Raw genomic sequence first — 17,844 nt, forward strand, 5'->3', positions numbered from 1 at the left:
GCATTATTCCTCCATACTCTTTCAGTCCTTCAAGGCTGTGTGCAAGTCTCTCTCTCCTCGTGCTTTCCCCAGCATTTCTAGCCTACCCAGCCACTAGTCACCACTGACAGATTCACTACTTTCAAGTGCTCCCTTTTCCTGCCAGGTACACCCCTCCAGGGTAGAGGCATTCCTACTCATGTGCTGAGTACAACAGCAGGCCCACAGGAAGTGCTTCCACAGTACTTAACTATGTAACTAGTTAGCTGAGGGCCTTGGGCAAATTAGCTAGCCTGGCTAAACCCCCATACTCTTATCCGTTCAACCAGCAGCTTTGATCAAGAGTGACAAAGCAGCCCATGATGCAGAGAACTCAGGTGTGGTGCCTTGGACACCAAACGCAAGAACTATTTCAGGAAGGATGGTGAGGCCAACTGCCCGGTGCTGCCAATAAAGGTGGACCTGAGCTCCAGTGAGTGAGGGTTGTCTCTGACTTGTACAGGAGCAAGCACGGGAGACTCAGAAAAAGGCAGCAGCCTAAATTTAGAATCTGGTTACAGATAAGGGAACTCGATAAAGCCTGTAAGTCACATGTACAAAGAAACAAGGTGCCAAGGTAGCAGCCCTGTGAGCTCTGAAACACACACAGGTGAGGAACACCACCAGTGGCCACAAGGCCCACCTGTCATCAGTGTCTGGGTGAGAGAAAGCAAAGGGAAGCACCAAAGCATGCAGGAGTCCTGGGAGCAGGCAGGCCTCAAAGAGGTGTACCCTGAAAAGCACAGCAGGCCTGTTTAAACACAGATCTAAGAAGTCCCTCAAGCCTCATTCCCTTAAGATAAAGGGAATGGGCAACAAAGTTTCTAGAGCCCCTTCCAGATCCAACTAAGAAATCCCACTTTTCTCACACTGGATTTGCCTGAAACACGGTGAAAACTGCCCCCCACCACAGAAGCCCAGGAAACAGAAAGCACGGAATTGTTTGTCAGTTTTCTTTCCTTTGAGCTGTACTGTGCTGCCTGTTCTCATCTCTGCTGGCGGCCCTACCTTCTGAACCCTTCATTATCTTCCTTTCTAGATGTGTGGTGTGGATCGCCAGGCAGGGCGCCCAGAGGCAGAACAGAGCCAAGATGCAGAGAGTGATCTGTCGGAGGCCTGGTGTCTGCCCAGGGAACAGGCTTTAGTCTGCAGCCCAGGACTTTTATGCTCCTCTTTGATCCTCTACTAAACTCCTAAGTTACTAAAGCCTAGACAGTGACACTCCCTCTGATGTCCAGGAAAGGTCAGAGGCGGTGGCAGCTGGCCTCCAAGACGGCCTCCCTTCTCCCCTCTTGGCAATCCCCTCTCACACTCTAAGAGCATTGGCCTGAGACACCAGCACCAGCAGAGTGACAGAAGGTCACTTCCCAAAGTAAAGACTGTGGCTTCGACCTCAGCTCCCACCATGTTTTGCTCATCATTTGCCCTGGAGGGAGCCAGCTGTTTGGTCTTAAAGACCTTGAAGAAGGAGGCAGCACTGTGGAGAGAGCAGGCCTAGCCTGCCAATGGCTGCGTGGGTCCTTCAGTGCAGATCCCTCCCCACTATCAGGGCAGACAGCCACCCAGCATCACCCAGGTAAGCTGCTCCTGAAATCTTCACCCAGAGAACTGTGAGATGAACTAATGTTTACTGTGTTAAGCTGCTAATTCTGGGGATTTGTCGTGCAACAGCAGATTCCTAATATAATGGCTTCCAAACTGTCTTAACTATGGCTTATAGAAAGAAATACATTTTACTTGGCAACCCAGTGCACACATGCGGTGCACACACACACACACACACACACACACACACACACACACACGTCGCAATGCAGGCACGCACTCACCCCCATACACACATGAGCACGCGTGAGGACTGTTTCATGGAATGGTATTTGTTCCTACCCAATACACTCTATGCACACTATCTTCTAGATATTGTTCTCTATTTCATTCAGAGCTCTTGAAAGAAACTGGTCATAGTGATCCACTAAGGTGACTCAGTGGGACAGGGCATAGAACAGAGGGGAACAAACAGTAATTTCCTCTATTTTGTCTGTCCTCAGCTGACCTTGCAGGACCTTAACCAGCCCACCCTCAAAGCCAGCTGAGTTCTGTACAGAGCAGGTCCCAACTAAGTACCCGACCATGCTGACCCATGCCTTTCCTGACCCTTGTGCTGGGCCTGATGGTTGCCTCCCCGAAAATCCCCATGTTGAAACCCAGCCCCCAGGTGGTGCAGAAGGAGGCCGAGCCTTTGGGAGGTGATCAGGTCATGAGGGTGCAGCCCTGGAGAACACCATTTGAGTCCTAAGAAAGAGAGACCCTCGCTGCTTCCGCCATGAGATGTAATTACACCAAGACTGGGTGCTTGTGAACCAGGAAATTGGCCCTCACCAGGCACAGAACTTTCTTGGACTTCTCAACCCTCAGAACTGAAAGAAACATGTTTCTGTTTATAAATCGGCAGTCTAGGGCATACTGTTACCGCAGTCCAAATGGACCAAGACCCCCCCATGTCTGCCTCTGCAAGCCAGTGCCTTCCCCGCCCGAGGGCACCTCTGCTCCGAGCTTGCCTCTCCACCCCACACGTGAGTGTCAATTATCACACTGCGAGATTTTCACAGTGAGTTGCTTTCACATGGGTTTACATTCTACACCCCTGGGGTCACACTGCGTATATCTGTACGCTTTTATATCTTGCTTGGCTCAAGGTTGTGTTTTTAGATTCACCCCCATGCCCTGCACATCGTTCATTTCAACTGCTCTGTTACTTCATGGTATGAACTGAACCAGAAGTCAGCTGTCCACTCCTCAAGCCAACTATCGCTGAGGTGTTTACCTGTTACAAACCATGGGCAGTGAACACTCTCTCCTGGGTGTACAACTAGAAGTGGAATTTCTTCAGGGGACAGGATTAAATACCTGAACAGTCTGGCACACAGCTCTTATTAATGTCGTCACCCATCTTCACATCCAACCTGTAGGCCTGGATTTGTCTCTGTTTAGTAAACAGAGCCTTAAAGAGAGGGCAAGGAGTCAAGCCAAAGCAAACAAAACCCCAAAACTGGAACATCTGCTTCTCTTTGAAGTGGAGATATGAGACAGGCTATGCAAATAACGGATGTGATTTTTTTTTTTTTTTTTTTTTTTTGTGGTACTGGGGGTTGAACTCAGGGACACTGAGTACCACAGAGCTACATCCCCAGCCCAATTTTAAATTTTTAATTTCTATTTTATTTTTATTGATGATCTGGCCCAAGCCTTGAACTTGATCTGCTCCTTCTTCAGCCTCCTGGTTTGCCAGATTGCAGGTGTGACCACCATGCCCACCTGAACATATTCATGGTTAACAGCTGCTGCAATGCTTTGACCCAAATCACAAGAAGCCCTCTGTACCCTGCCTTCCAAAAGCTGTGAGCAGTGCTACAGCCCTGACCTGCAGGCTCAGGAACAAAAGGCTGGCCCTGCCTGGATCCTTCTAAGCCAGGGTCAGCAAATGTTTTCTTGCACAGGCCAGAAAGAAAGCTATTTGGGGTATTTGGGGTCTGGCCCTTTCAGGTTCTGTTACAACTGCTAGATTCTGTCTTCACAACATGAAAACAGCCACAGACAATGCATAAGCTAACAAGCAAGGCTGTGCACCAATAAAAATTTTGTGTGTGTGTGTTTGGGGGGTACCAGGGATTGAATTCAGGGGCACATGACCACTGAGCCACATCCAGCCCTATTTTGTATTTTATTTAGAGACAGGGTCACACTGAGTTGCTTAGTGCCTCATTTTTGCTGAGGCTGGCTTTGAACTTCGGATCCTCCTGCTTCAGCCTCCAGAGCTACTGGGATTACAGGTGTGCCCCAGTACACCCACCTCCAATAAAACTTTACTTACAAGAACAGAGAGTGAGCCAAACTTGAGACTCGGGAGGTTGAGGCAGGAAGATCACTAGTTTGAAGTCAGCCTGGGCAACTTATCGAGACCCTTGATAAAATTAAAATAAATAAATAAAGGGGCTGCTAATTCCTGTTCTTTTAAAAAATATTTTTAGTTGTAGATGGACACAATACCTCTATTTTATTTATTTGTTGTTAAGTGGTACTGAGGCTGGAACCCAGGGCCCCACACATGCTAGGCAAGTGCTCTACCATTAAGCCCCAGCCCCAGGCCCTGCTATTCCTGTTCTAAGCAGAAAACGATTTAGCTCAGCGACATCTAGTATTATAGGTCAAAATTTAAACTTTGATTTGACGTTTTCTCCTAGGTCAACAACATCCTGAACCCCCCTCAGGGTGTGGGAAGTGCATGTACCTTCCTTTCCTTCTTCAACAACTGTAAGGAGCTGCAGGCCCCATCAAGATACAGGTGCCCCCGCGGGCACTAGAAGCCAAAGCACAGTGCCTGCCCCGTTCTCAGCACACTCCAGGGCTGGTGAAGGGGATGGACATTCAGACAGCTAGCTGGCAGCCTCTTGGAGGCACGGTGGAGTGACCATGCCCTTACACCTCTTATTGAAAATGTTTAAGGTCACATGGACACATCTGTCCAGTAGCAGCAGCAGTGGTTAAAAATAAACCACGTAACTGGCTAACTCCAGGATGGGAAGTCTAAGAACACTGTGGGTCAGACCTAGGGTTCTGTGACGAGGACCTGGGCTGGGTCTAACACTGACTCCCCAGGTGGCCTTGTAAGGGCCTTTCCCTTCCTTCAGTTCAGCAGCCTATGTGTAAAGAACCTGCCTGAGAAGATCAGCACGGTTCATCGTGAAGCAGGGGCTGCAGAGCCCTTCATGGTTTGGATCTTATCCCCCAAGGGCCACTGTTGGAGGCTTTGTTGCCAGCCCCTGGGGGCCTGTGGTGCCCTTGGGAGGAGGTGGAACCCTTAGGAGGCAGGGCTTGGTGGGAGGAAGTTAGGTCATTGGGGGCACAGCCTTAAGGGGATACTGGGACCTCAGTACCTCCCCTCATTTCATGGCCACTGAGAGGTGGGCAGCCCTGCTCCACCACATGCTCCCCATCATGAGGTTCCGACTCATCAAGGCCCAGAAATCCCAGAGCCAACCAACCACGGACTGAAACCAAGAACCAAAATAAATCTTTCTCCTTTTAAGTTGATTTTCTCATGATAGAAATCTGACCAACACAATCACCAAGCATGTAATCAGTTCTCTACAAACAGCAGCCAGCTAGGTTCATGCATCCAACTACATCTGCTGAGAGCCTCCCAGACTCATGCTAGGGCTGCCTGGAGCCACTGGGACTTTGTGCTCTGGGGAGTGGCCACCTGAGTCTCAGGTCAGCAGTGACTGGAAAAGCTGCATGTCCAGGTCTGGAATACAGGCAATCCAGGCTCTTCCAAGAAGTCCTCAGTCTGCATCTTCCCCTAGCTCGGGCCCTTCACACTGTCTCATACCCCAAGTCAACTCCATTCCCCAGGGCTCTTTAGGAACCTGTTAATTTTATGTCAATTTGATTGGGTCACATGGTGCCCATATATTTGATCATACATCAATCTAGGTGTTTCCACAGAATGTGTTTGGATGAGATTAATATATAAATCGATAGGCTGAGTAAAGCAGATCGTCCTCCCTAATGTGGGTGGGGACAGTCCAATCATTTGAAGGCTGACCACAACAAAGACGCTGACCCTGTCCTGAGTAAGGACAGAATTCTTCTGCCCAGAGGTTTCCAAAGGGGAACTTCGTTTCCCCCATCTCAAGACCTGAACTAAAGTATCGGCTCTTCCCGGTTCACATGCCTGCTGGTCTCTGGACTAGAACCAGGCTGCCAACTTTCCTGGGTATCCTGCTTATCTACTGCAGATCTTGGGATTTGTCGCCTCCGTAATTATCTGACTCAACTCTTATAATAAATGACACACGCACACACACATACACACACACAAACTCCCCCACATGTATGTCCTCTGGGCTCTGTTTCTCTGGAGAACCCTGACAAACAGGCCAGTCCTTATTCTGAAATCCAAGGTGATGGGTTCCAGGCTGCCAGCAAGCACGGTCCCTGTCTGCCCACTGGGTTGTGCAGTGCACACCAGAGTGGCTCTGTGCTGCAGCCTGGGCTCCCATCTCCCACCTCAAGAATCGTAGGCCCCTCCACAGAGCCTCCCCTCCCCGCTCCCCTCTGTCCCCTGCCCAGGGGCCATGTACTCAGCACCCCTGGGCAGGGAGATGGCTACCAGCCCCACATAGTCCACCACCTCACCTCCAGGCACGCATCGGAAGCCATCTCCCTGGTAGCCAGGCTTGCACTGGCAGGAGAAGGAGCCTGGGGTGTTGTAGCAGAAGGCATCGGGGTGACATCGGCTGGGCTGACATTCATCCACATCTGCAAAACAGTCACAGGGCCAGGAGAGTGAGACTGCTTCTGGAATTTGTGGCTTACACAGCAATGTAAGGCACTTGCTCAAATCTATGGGGGCCAGCTGCAGTGACTTTAAAGTCACCTTATATTAATTTTCTTTCTTCTTTATTTGACAAGGGGATCGAACCCAGGAGCACTTTACCACTAAGCTTGCTAAGATGCTGAAGCTGGCCCCAAACTTGTGATCCTCCTGCCTCAGCCTCCCCAGTGGCTGGGATCACAGGTGTGTGCCATCATGCCCCAGCTAAATATTAATTATCAGGACACGAGGTCCTCAGTTCTATCTAGTATCTTTCCACCTAGTGTGTTTCACCTTGGCAATAATATTCTCATGAAAATGTCACGCTTGCCAAAGGGGAAAGAGAGGATTCATCTGCACCTTAAGATGACCCCTCCCATCATCAATGAGAGCTTCAGAAATGGCTGGGCGTTTGAAGACAGATCATTAACTGCTGGACAGAAGAGCCTCAGGGACGAGAGAAAATTCACTTGTGCAGTAACGAAGAGACAGTATCTCAGAGGTGACGGCTGATCTTAGAAAGTATGCACTTTTCAGAAACACTCTATGGTATAGTTTTAAGCAATTTTGTATCCAAGAGACTCAGGGTGATCTGTTCATGGATCATCTTACCCAGAATCACCTTCCAGGGCCCTAGGATGGGCTGATGCCAAACCTGAACTCTATGGCGTCATTTACTCTCTGACTCTGTCATCATTTATCCAATTAGGAAACTTTGCTTTTTGCGGAGAGGCTGGAGTGAGCCGGCTGAATAACTGTGTATTTTACTAAATAAAAGCATGGACTTTAAGCTATGAGCATGCAAGCACTGTTTATCCTTTTGTGCAAGACAAACAACATTCCCAGTCCCCAACAGAGAGCAGGTGTCTAACTGTCGCCTCAGCGAGACAGTCACAGTGAGACAGTCACGTAGGACAAATCAGCAGGGGCTGAGAACAGCCCCCGAGAAAGCATATGATTCCAGCTACAGGAGAGGTCAGCTGCCCACATCCCGGGAGAGCTGAGAGGACCATTCTTTCTTATCATCCAGGGCAAGTTGGTGACCAGCGGAGCACAAGCCCCACCTAGGGACCCTTTTGGGTTACCTGGTGGGAAAGGGGGCACCACGCACCTTGGCAGGCTCGGCCGTCCCCGAAGAAGCCAGGCAGACAGGAGCAGGCATAGGAGGAGCCTCCCGTGTAGACGCACTGGGCCCGCTGAGGGATGTCACAGTCGTGAAGGCCGGTGGCACAATAGTTGATGGGGCGCTGGTCCACAATGGCTTCGGAACAAAAGGTTATCACCCACTGGTGGAAGAGTCCCTGAGCAGCGGGCACCTCCCAAGCCCCTCCACACCTATGCTTTGGCCAAGTGGGGTATGAATGAGGGACAGCGCCTGGACGCCAGTGTGCGGGTGTCCCCGTGCTCTCCACTGTTTCCTGCTTTCTCCTCCTCCTGGACTGTGTCACACGTCCTCACTGATCAACACCCTGTTTGGGCATTCAGCCTGGCCCCACCTCAGCTTCACCCCGGGCTCTGGCCCAGGTCACTAACCACACCACAGCCTGCAACAGGCCCCAGGACCAAGCTCCTCCTCATCTGGACCCAGAGGCAGGACATCTGCAGAGGCCACACTCCCACACCAACCCTGCTGGGGTGGCTTTGGAGCCAAGAATCTGAGACACACGGGGTCTACAGCTTTGGGCCCCCTGGGAAGACAGCATGTTCACGACCATTGCCAGAGTCCCCCCACTACCACAAAAATAGATAGTTTAGTACCATAAAGCATTTGAAAGCTAATGTTTTTACACCAGTTGGAAGGAAAGTACTTCCTAGGTCTTCCTATGGCCTCTGTGCCCTCCGCAGGTCTGGTAGTTTGAGATGGAGAAGGCCCAGTGCTTCCCACCAGGTACTTAGATTTCTCCTCTGTTGTTAACAGCTAAGGCTTGTCCCAAACACCTTGGCGTTCAGACATTTAACTTTGGTGACCTCTGTCCAGGTCCATCCTAATGACTCCGCCCCTCTGCAGCCCTTCAGCTGTCCTCAATCAGGTCCCACGGAGCCCCTCCACTCCCCATGACTCAGCAGAAGGTCTGTGGCCAGCTGCAGGACACTGCGCAGGCCTGAGCCTGCCTCTTTGTCTATATAAGCAGCCCCCCGCTCCTGCCCTTTATCAGAACAGTGTGTGAGATGCTTCCTTGTGCTGCAGCATAAGTTCTGATAAGGCCACTTGGGGGGTGGGGGTAGGGGTCCCTGGTTGTCACCTTTGCCTCCAATACAGCAGAGCTGGCTGCACTAAGAGCTATCAACGCAGAGCAGCTGGCACTGGGAACGACCAGAAGCCGGGCTGCCAACACTGGGGCAGAGGGAGAGAGTGGTACAGGGTTGGAGAGCTGCTCCCTCAAGCTTCTGCCAGGCGGCCATGAGAAGGGCTGAGGCTGCGTCCAGCATGAGCTGAGCCTGGAGGTGCAGAGAGCCACCGGTGCTCCACAGCCCGGCTGCTGACGCTCAGGGAGCTGTGATTTGCTTATTTGTGATTTCTATCTGAATTGTGTAAAGGAACACTCAGCTGAGTGTGAGTTTTTTCCAGTTCTTCTGAGATAAGGAGTCCAGGGCGTCCAGATGGCCTTGATGGTTTGTGCATGCAGAGAGCAGCATGGTACTCTGGAGAGCCAGTGGCCAGTGCCACAAGAGCAAAGCTGACCAAGAACTTCAAGAAGACCTGACACCCCAGTGGGGCACCAGCACAGCCTCCTTTCCCTGAAGGCCCTGGAATGCAGAGAGGTGACTTCCCTACCTCCCTACTCATTCAGCAAAGGGGAGCCACAGGATGAGGGCACGGGAAAGTTTTGGAACAGGATTTGAAAAGATTCTCAAGGCAGGATTTCACTTTCCTGGTTCATTTATTCCTGAAGAACAATTACCGGCTAAGGAGGACAGCAGGGTGGCTTGCTGTGCTGGTTTGACAGGCAGGGTCACTGAGAGACACAGGCAGGTCAGGGCTGGAAAATGAGGCAATAGGAGAGGGAAGGAGATGCCGAGGAAGGACAAACGGAGGGAAAGAGTGGAAGGGCAGGGAGCAAAGGAGGTTTCATAAAGCCCCCATTACTGAGAGTTCTAAAACGAAGATCATAGTGGACAGCTTTTCCTAACAGCTAGCAAGGGAGGGGACAGGAACCCTAGGTAAGGCAAGGCCAAAGGGATCTGTGCACAGTAGCCTTCACCTAAGCTTGGCCCTGTTCCTGCCTTGAGAGGGGCTGGTGCATAATGTGTGCTGCAGAGATGTCCTATTGAGGGACAAGCAGAATCTCCAGGTTTCCACGTCCCATATACATGGCCAGTATCCCAGTGCCATGTCCACTCAGGTACATCTAAGGTGAATTATGGGCAAGCTAGGGCCCATCTCCTTCAAAAATGTTTTGAATATTTCAGTTAACTACAGAAGTTTGCATTTAGTGGAAAAGAAAGTCATAGGCTTATAGAAAATACCAGTATGCAAGTCTACTAGTCCCCAGTAATGGACAGCAGTCATGAAGGGAGACTCCTCTGTGACCAGCCCATGTGTCCTGCCTGAACCCCAGCCCCAAGTAGCTGGAAGGACTCGTTCAGCCTCCTAAGCCACCAGGACTCATTCTGCACCTTTCCCAGTCTGTCCCACAGAGAAACCGTCCCAGCCCACACTTCCATGTATGACACTGAAGGAAGGAGATGAAGTGACACTCAATTATGCAATGACAAGCCAGCTATTTAAATGTATTCAGCTAGATCTGGTTCCCAAAGAGTCCCCAAAGAGCTGACAAACAGGGTAAAGGGCTAAGCAGGATGGAGGTGCCCGGGACGCTGCAGGTGGCTGGGGGAAGGGATGGGAGGAAGCCTCATGCAGCTGAACCCCGGGATCAGTGATGACCTGCACTGCTCACCCTTGTTTTTGAGCAGTGGAATCCGCTATTCAAACACCTCACTCAGAATTTGATACACAGAAAAATGGAAGGCTAGTGACCAGGAGGAAAGAACAAGGGTCTGCCTGTGGCCTCCCTGTGGCCTGGGAACTCCTGAGGCACCTCCAAGAGCTCCATGGGACACAGGAAACCATTGGTCAAGTCCGGTCTCTTTACCTTACAGATAAGGAACTGAGGCCCAGGGAGGATGAGTGTCCTCAAAAATCAAATGACCAGGAGCAGACATTTGCACAGCACTCTCCCTGCCCCTCCAATGGGTGTGGACATCAGGCATGGTCAGATCCAGGCCACCATGCCGCCCACACGTGTCCCAGAATGGATTTCAGTTACTGTGCGCACCACCACCCAAGGGCTAAAGAAACCATTATCCATCTTGAGACAACATGGGCAGTGGATGGTGTTGCCATTAAAAGCAAACTTTGGAATCTCTTTGACCTCAAAAAGCAGAGGAGGAAGTCAGGCCAAATACAGAGAAACTGATGTTCTCCGTCAAGAGGAAAAAGACAAAAATCCAGCAGAGCAAGCTGAAATCCCAGCTGTGCAGGGGACGGGCCTCCCTGAGCCTGCAGATGTTTGGGTCACGCTCAAAACATGAGAACTGCCTGTTCCCTCCACCCACAGACACACCTCACCCCATGACCTTGGCTCCTCGTCTGTGCTGCGAGATGGAGCACAGGGAAAGTACCCCAGGCGCTGCACGCAGGCAGGAAGGACAAAGTGACAGCTAGCTGACCCCACGTGAGGATCTGCTTTATGCTGACAGATGCTTTGAGCTCAGGTGGCCATCCAGAATGCGGCCCTCTAAACCTGGAAACCTTAATGTCCTCGGAACCAAGGTCAACAAGCAGTGGCAGAACAAGAAAGGGTTTAGACAACGCTGTTTGTGACTGGCCCGTTGTCCCCACCACCAAACCATCAACCACCGAGAGCATAGCTAGCCTAGTCAGTAGTATCCACTTGCCTCAGTGAGACTAAAAAGTTGGGCAGGGTTTGTGGGCTCAGTGGTGGAGCACTTGCCTCCCATGTATGAGGCACTGGGTTTGATCCCCAGCACCACATAAAAATAAATAAAATAAAGGTGTTGTGTCCATCTACAACTTAAAAAAATTTTTTTAAAAGACTAAAATGGTACACTGTGACCTGCAGTTTATAAAATTAATATGCATAAATAGATGGAGTGAGATTTTAGACGGAACTCATGGAGAATCTGGTCTACGACAGCTAATAGCATAAAGATGCCCGAGATTGGTCCTTCTGCTGCACCCACTGCTGCTAATTAATGACGAGGGAGAAGCAAGTGGAAGAGCTTTCATAGCCACTAAAAACATACCAAGAATGATTAGGAGAAGCTTAATGATGAAGCAAACGCACTGTGGACACCTGCAGCAGGCAAGCGGACAGTGTTACAGTCGCAGATGAAACTCCTGCAGCCTGACTCTCCAGGTAGGGGGAGGGCAGAGAAAAGGTCCACGGTCCTCTGGAAACTGCCCGTCTGATAGCAGAAAGGTCACCCGCTCCACCAGGACCGATACCAGAATGATCCCTCTCCCACAGGAGTCGGCAGGCACCATGACACGCTTTGAAACGTTGCCTGAAGAACTTACCCACACACGTCCCCCCGTCTGAGAAGCGGTAGCCCTCCACACACTCGCAGCGGAAGGTCCCCGGGTGGTTATTGCAGATCGCGTGGCTGCCACACACGGAGGGCTGCTCAGAACATTCATCAATATCTGCAGCAAAGTTTACAAACGTACTCTTAGCCTCTTCAAATGGCACTGAATATAATAAAATAGAAAGCATGCTCCCTGAGAACAGACCAATTTTCAGGCAGATTTTTATACGTCCCCAAAATAGAGTGAAATGAATGTGTTTTTTCTGTGCATGGCTTCAGAGAGCGGTTCCCAGGCCCATTTCCTAAGTAAGTGGATCCTTCCTCCACCTCTCCTGGAGTCCATGTCTGCTCACAGAAGATTCAAAAAGACTAATTTGAAGGACACAGGAACGAGGGACTCTGGATAAAAGCCTAAACTTGAGAGCATGTTAAACATATTATGGCTTAAAAATGTGACCTTTCTCCAATTACAGTTATAAAGAAAAGTTGGACAATTTAGAGTCTAATGTGAACATTCGAACGTTATCTGAAGCTTAACGGACTAAAAGGAAAGTCATCAACTCAGATGAAGGCAAGTCCTTGTTCCAGAGCTGCAGAGCGGCAGTGCACTCAGGCTGGAGTGCAGGCAGCACATGGAGCCAGCCATGCCATCATGGACCCAAGGCTCAGAAAGCCCGGGCACACCTAGCCCCATGGAGACCCAGCCCAGGTTCGGTGTGGCACCCACTCCACACAGTACTACAGCCGAATACCTTGAGCACCCACCATCCCAGGACCTCAACCTCCCACCTCCCCAAGAGCAGCAGCAGGAATACAGAAGTGGGGCAGACCTGCAAGGAATGCAGGGCCAATCAATAGCAATAGTCTTTCCCAAACCTGATTAGCCTAAGTTTGGACCAATTGCATTTCCAAACTCTGATTAGCATAAGTTTAGACCAATAGCCACTATTGCTTTTCCAAATCTGATTAGCATAAATTTGGACCAATAAATAGCATTAGTGCTTTTTCAAACTCTGATTAGCATAAGTTTGGACTCATAGCATAGACCTTCTGCTGCACCCACTAATTAATAACGAGGGAGAAGCAAGTATTATATAAACCCCTACTCAGGCATCAGCCCCCATCACTTTTCTCTCTTGTTCCTGCAAGAGTTCTTTTTTTGTACAGAGGATTGAACTCAGGGGAGCTTTAGCACTGAGGTAGGTCCTCAGTCCCTCTTATTTTTTAAGATAGGGTCTCATTAATTTGCATAGGGCCTTGCTAAGTTCCTGAGGTTGACCTGGAACTTGTGATCCTCCTGACTCAACCTCCTGAGTTGCTGGGTCTATTCTTTATATCTAAAAAAAAATTCTACTCCTTTGACCCTAACCTTCCATAGCAACAAGAAGCTGGAAGGAAGTTGGTGGCAAGCTTCTGAGGTCTGCTGCAACACTGGAGCGCACAGTCCACTCCTCAGAACTGCCCCTGCCCCTCCATAGTAGTGGAGAAGAACCCAGTTTTGCTGGCCATGGCCCTTGGCCCTGACTGTGGCAGGCATCATGCTGTGATTAGCTGCCAACACTAAAATGGGCTTTCTCGGCTGCAGAGACCTGCAGCTTGCACAGGCCATACCCACCATCAGTAAGTGCAGAATCCAATTTTTGTCTCAAACTCTGGTTTCAATAAGACAGAAAGCTGGCCAATAGGGTGATGTCCTTTCATATGACAGTACTATAGCCATTGCCTTGGGGTGATGTACAGCAGAAGACATGTTTTGGAGTTGAATATGCTAGGTTCAAATCCTACCTGCTTTGATTACTAGCTCTTGTGGTCTTGAACAAACTACCCAACTACTCAGCTTCAGTTTCCCCATTGGTAAATAATCATATTAATAATCATCTTGAAGGTTCTTCAGAGGGTTACAGAAAATGGATGCAGGCCAAAGGCGTGCCTAGCATGCTCAAGGCACGTCACTTCTAAAATTATCAGGTATCCACCCTCAACCTCCAGCCAGGGTGAGGGATTTGGCTGATTGCAGGGACACAGCCCTCAGATGGCCACTAAGCTTTGGGGGCCAGTCTGCAGCTGCCACTAGTGTAAGGCTGGTTGGCGCAGACAAAAAACTGACCTAACCTCTCATAACCCTGGTTACCTATCCACCAATGGGGGTGAAACAAGGTCCTCCCCATGCCAACACCATTCTCAGAGTGTCTTGAGATGTGTGCACAGGATTCCATAATGACTGAGGCTACTCACCTCCCTTCCTCCCGTGAAGTCCCCTCCCCAGGGCTCTAATGTGAATCTTCCACACTTGGGAGGCGAAGCCTCTTGTCCACCTCCAATGGCCCATCTAGCCAGTCCCTTCCTGGGTGAAACAAATGCCTGCTGGCTTCTTGGACAAGCACTTTTGCCATATCAGCCCCATAGTTAGTCCTGTACCCAGCAAAATCCCTCCTACTAAAGCCCAAGTAATAGTCAAGTCTTTTTAAAAAGTGTGTGTGAGAGGGAGACAGGATCTCAGGCAAGAGGTCTGTGCCAAGCATAGTTGGAGGGTTATGGAACAGTAAGAGCTAGGGCTGGGGCGGGGCTGGGGACGGGCAGCAAGGGTAGACCTCACCACTCCATCTGCCGGCTGCCACCAACAGCCTAGGAGAGACATCCCAGTGCCCACCCCTGCACCACTGCCCCCAGAGGGTTCTCCTCACACAGATGGCCAGACGCACTGTACAGGCTCCAGGACCCCACAGGCTTAGACTCACCCCACCAGCACCAGAGTGCCGAGCAATAGTTTTCAATCAAGAAGACAGAAGAGCAAGATCACCAGGGGAACTTTTCCAAGCTCCATTCCTCCCCGGGAACATTTATAGAGAGGGAAGCTATGTGTTTTGAAATAGCTCATTAAGCAATCAGGCTCTTTCCACATGCTCGGCTTGCAGAACCGGAGACAAATAGGATCTGGAAGCAGAGGGACAAGGGAGGGAAGTGTCCCCAGCACAGCCACCCCCACCACACAGGTGTACACATACAAGCTAAGCCGGATGACATCCTTTCTTTAGAGACAAGACTCTCGCAATTTCCCTGTGAGTGTTTCATGGTCCTTGCAGTGTGGAAATTTTTCCTGAGGTGTAATTTAAATTGAGGCCAGAAACCTAAACTTTTCTTTATTGGGAACAGTGACCTGGTAACTGTGACAATTGTTTCTCCTAGCATACCATGGTGTCTGCTTGACAATGCTTGTTCTTCAGCTTCCGGTCAATCTTCTCTCTGGACAGAGATTCCCTTCACATGACCGCTCTCCAGTCCAATAGCAAAATCCTGGATTATTCTTTTTTGCTTTTTTTTTTTTTTTTCAGAGTGGCTACTTCTCACATATTTTCAAGAACTGTTGCTCCAATTCAGCTCTTTTTTAAAGGCCAGATCTTTGAGGAGACATGTTTCATTACTGATTTGTTAATTGCCTTCTACATACTCAAAAAAATCACTCCATGAGAGATTATGCAGTACAGCCTCGAAAGACTCCAAATTGAGAAGCGCACAGGCACTGTTCTGCCGAGTATAGGGAATGAGAGTGCTTCGGTTCAACAGGAAATCTCCACATTACCTGGGAGGTTCACTGTGAGATGTCTAACCCAAGCCAGCTTGTGTTGGATGCCAGGAGTCATTATATCAATAGCACACACACCGAGTCACAAAGGCTCATCCTCATTCTCCTCCAAGGCACTTCCCAGGTCAAAATAACACACAAAGCGATCTGCTTAATGCAATTTCCTATTGAAAGCCTCATGTCCCGATGCATTAACACTCTGAAGCATGTTGTAGTGACCCAGAACAATGACCAGCCCGACTGGGAACAGCCCCACATTCCACAGAGCTAACATTCCAGAATGATGACTGACTTCAGCACAAAAGCAATGCACGTGACCACCTGCCCTCCTGGGCAAGGGCCTCTGAGAACTTCCGAGGACAGCAGCTGATGGCATGAAGCACGTCTGTCTGAGCCTTCCAAGCTGAAGCCACCTCTGCACCAAGCTCAGGTGCCAAGAGCAGAATCAGCCTGAAGGTCACAGTCAACAGCAGGAGGCTGGGGTCTCCCACAACTCTCCAACACTCAGGTAGCTTATGAAGCTGCTATGGTTGCATAAGGACTGAGGAGGTGTGGGCGAATGAAGGAGGCCCACCCTGCATGGTGTCCATCACCTCTGCACAGTGCAGGACAGCTCTGCATATCCAAACAGTGCTGTGCTGCTAGGGACTGTCCTGGGTCAACACAGTCACCCAAGATCATCTCGCTCCTTAGGGAAAGACTGGGCAACTGACAGTTTAGGTGAACAGGCACTGCATCCTCTCGTGTGGAGTGTTACCAAGAAGGTGAGTCTCAGATTGGATTCTTCCACACTACAAAGCTATCAGCAAGCTGGCCAAACTAGCACACAGCTTATCTCTGCTTCAAGGCCCTGCCCTCCGATGCTTCAGGCACCCCGATGAGCACCTTGCATGCATGAAGCAAATGCCACAGTACCCTGCCTCAGGACCTGCTGAGCTTCACAGTGAATCAGTCAGTGGAGTTGAATTCCAGTTTAAGGCATTACTCCCAAATTCCAAGGCTGTTGACGTGCCAGATTCTGATTCCCCAGTCAAGCAAGGGTGGAGGGAGCTGCCTGTTTTTCTGGGCAAACATATGTGAATACGCTCCTCCTTGCGCCGGGGAACCTCAGGTCTAGCATTCCTTACCCTTACTAGGGGGTTCTTTACTGCAGATTTAAGTAGTGCTGGTTGAGGGGCCAGACATTCTTGACCTGGTATTGGATTAAAATTGTTAACAAACGTAAATATCAAGCTATTCACAGGAAAGCCTTTGAAGTAAAGTCATAAATAGTAAAATAAGTGCTACAAGAAGGCAAAGTAATGCAGATGCTCAAGTCACAGGCTTGAGTTCAAATACTCTTTGTCACTGGCTCATGTTAATGAGCCTCTATTAAAAAAATAACAAGTGCTGTCAAGGGTATGGAGAAATTGGAACCTTGGGCACTATTGATGGCAGTGCAAAACAACACAACTGCTATGGAAAGCGGTGTGGGGGTTTCTCTAAAAATAAGCATAGAATGACAATATAATCCAGTAACCCCATTTGGAGTATATAGCCCAAAGAACAGAAAACAGGGGCTTCAACAGTATTTGTACACCACGTTCATAACAGCATATATTATTGGCAACAGCCAAAAAGGTGGATGCGGTCCATGTGCCCATCAACTGATAGATGGAGAAATAAAATGTGGTATGTGTACACAATGGAATATTATTCAATTTCAAAAAAAGAAATTCTGACATGTGCTATGTGTAAGAACTCTGAGGACATTGCAGTATGTAAAATTAGCCCATCACAGAAGGACAAATAATGTGTGATTCTACTCATTTGAGGTTCCAAGAAACATCAGAATCATAGGGACAGTAGAATGGTGGCCAGTGACCCAGGAGAAGGGAAGAGGTTATTTAACAGGCTCATAGCCAGTCGTGTGAGATGAAGAGTTCTGGAGGACAGTGGCTGCAGAGCAGCAGAATGTCCTTAACCGCACTGAATGGCATAGTTAAAATGGCACATTTTACCACAATTAAATGTCGCTTTTAAAAGAGGAATGAAAGACTCTATCCTATGAAAGTGCTGGAGAATTAGACGAGATGGTGTTTGTGAAGCACTAAATGCAAACAGCGTTGGGTGAACCCAGCCACAGCTATGTCACTGTCTCTTACCTCCCTTCAGCTCTGCGCTCAGCACAGAGAGCAATGTGGCCCAGGGACGCTGCTGGCTGCTGGGCATCTGCACGTCACATGTACTGTACTACAGGGACGGAGCCCCCCTTACCCGGGATAGCAGTGCTGACGTACACCATTCAGGCATGGCACGTATTTTGACATCTGCATCT

General features: G+C 49.6%; 1 protein-coding gene across 1 annotated transcript in view; it reads right to left on the bottom strand.

Annotated features, from left to right (window-relative positions):
* Nid1 (nidogen 1) overlaps window positions 1-17,844 on the bottom strand; it is a 71,182-nt gene that overhangs the window by 20,437 nt on the left and 32,901 nt on the right. The window contains exons 10-12 of the mRNA XM_076832022.1: window positions 11,937-12,062; window positions 7,506-7,655; window positions 6,217-6,339 (exon numbers count right to left, since the gene is read on the bottom strand). Of these exons, the coding sequence (XP_076688137.1) occupies window positions 6,217-6,339; window positions 7,506-7,655; window positions 11,937-12,062 (399 nt within the window). The remainder of the gene's footprint in view (window positions 1-6,216; window positions 6,340-7,505; window positions 7,656-11,936; window positions 12,063-17,844) is intronic.

Source organism: Callospermophilus lateralis, chromosome 13 (genome assembly GCF_048772815.1).
Source record: "Callospermophilus lateralis isolate mCalLat2 chromosome 13, mCalLat2.hap1, whole genome shotgun sequence".
Taxonomy (NCBI): domain Eukaryota; kingdom Metazoa; phylum Chordata; class Mammalia; order Rodentia; family Sciuridae; genus Callospermophilus; species Callospermophilus lateralis.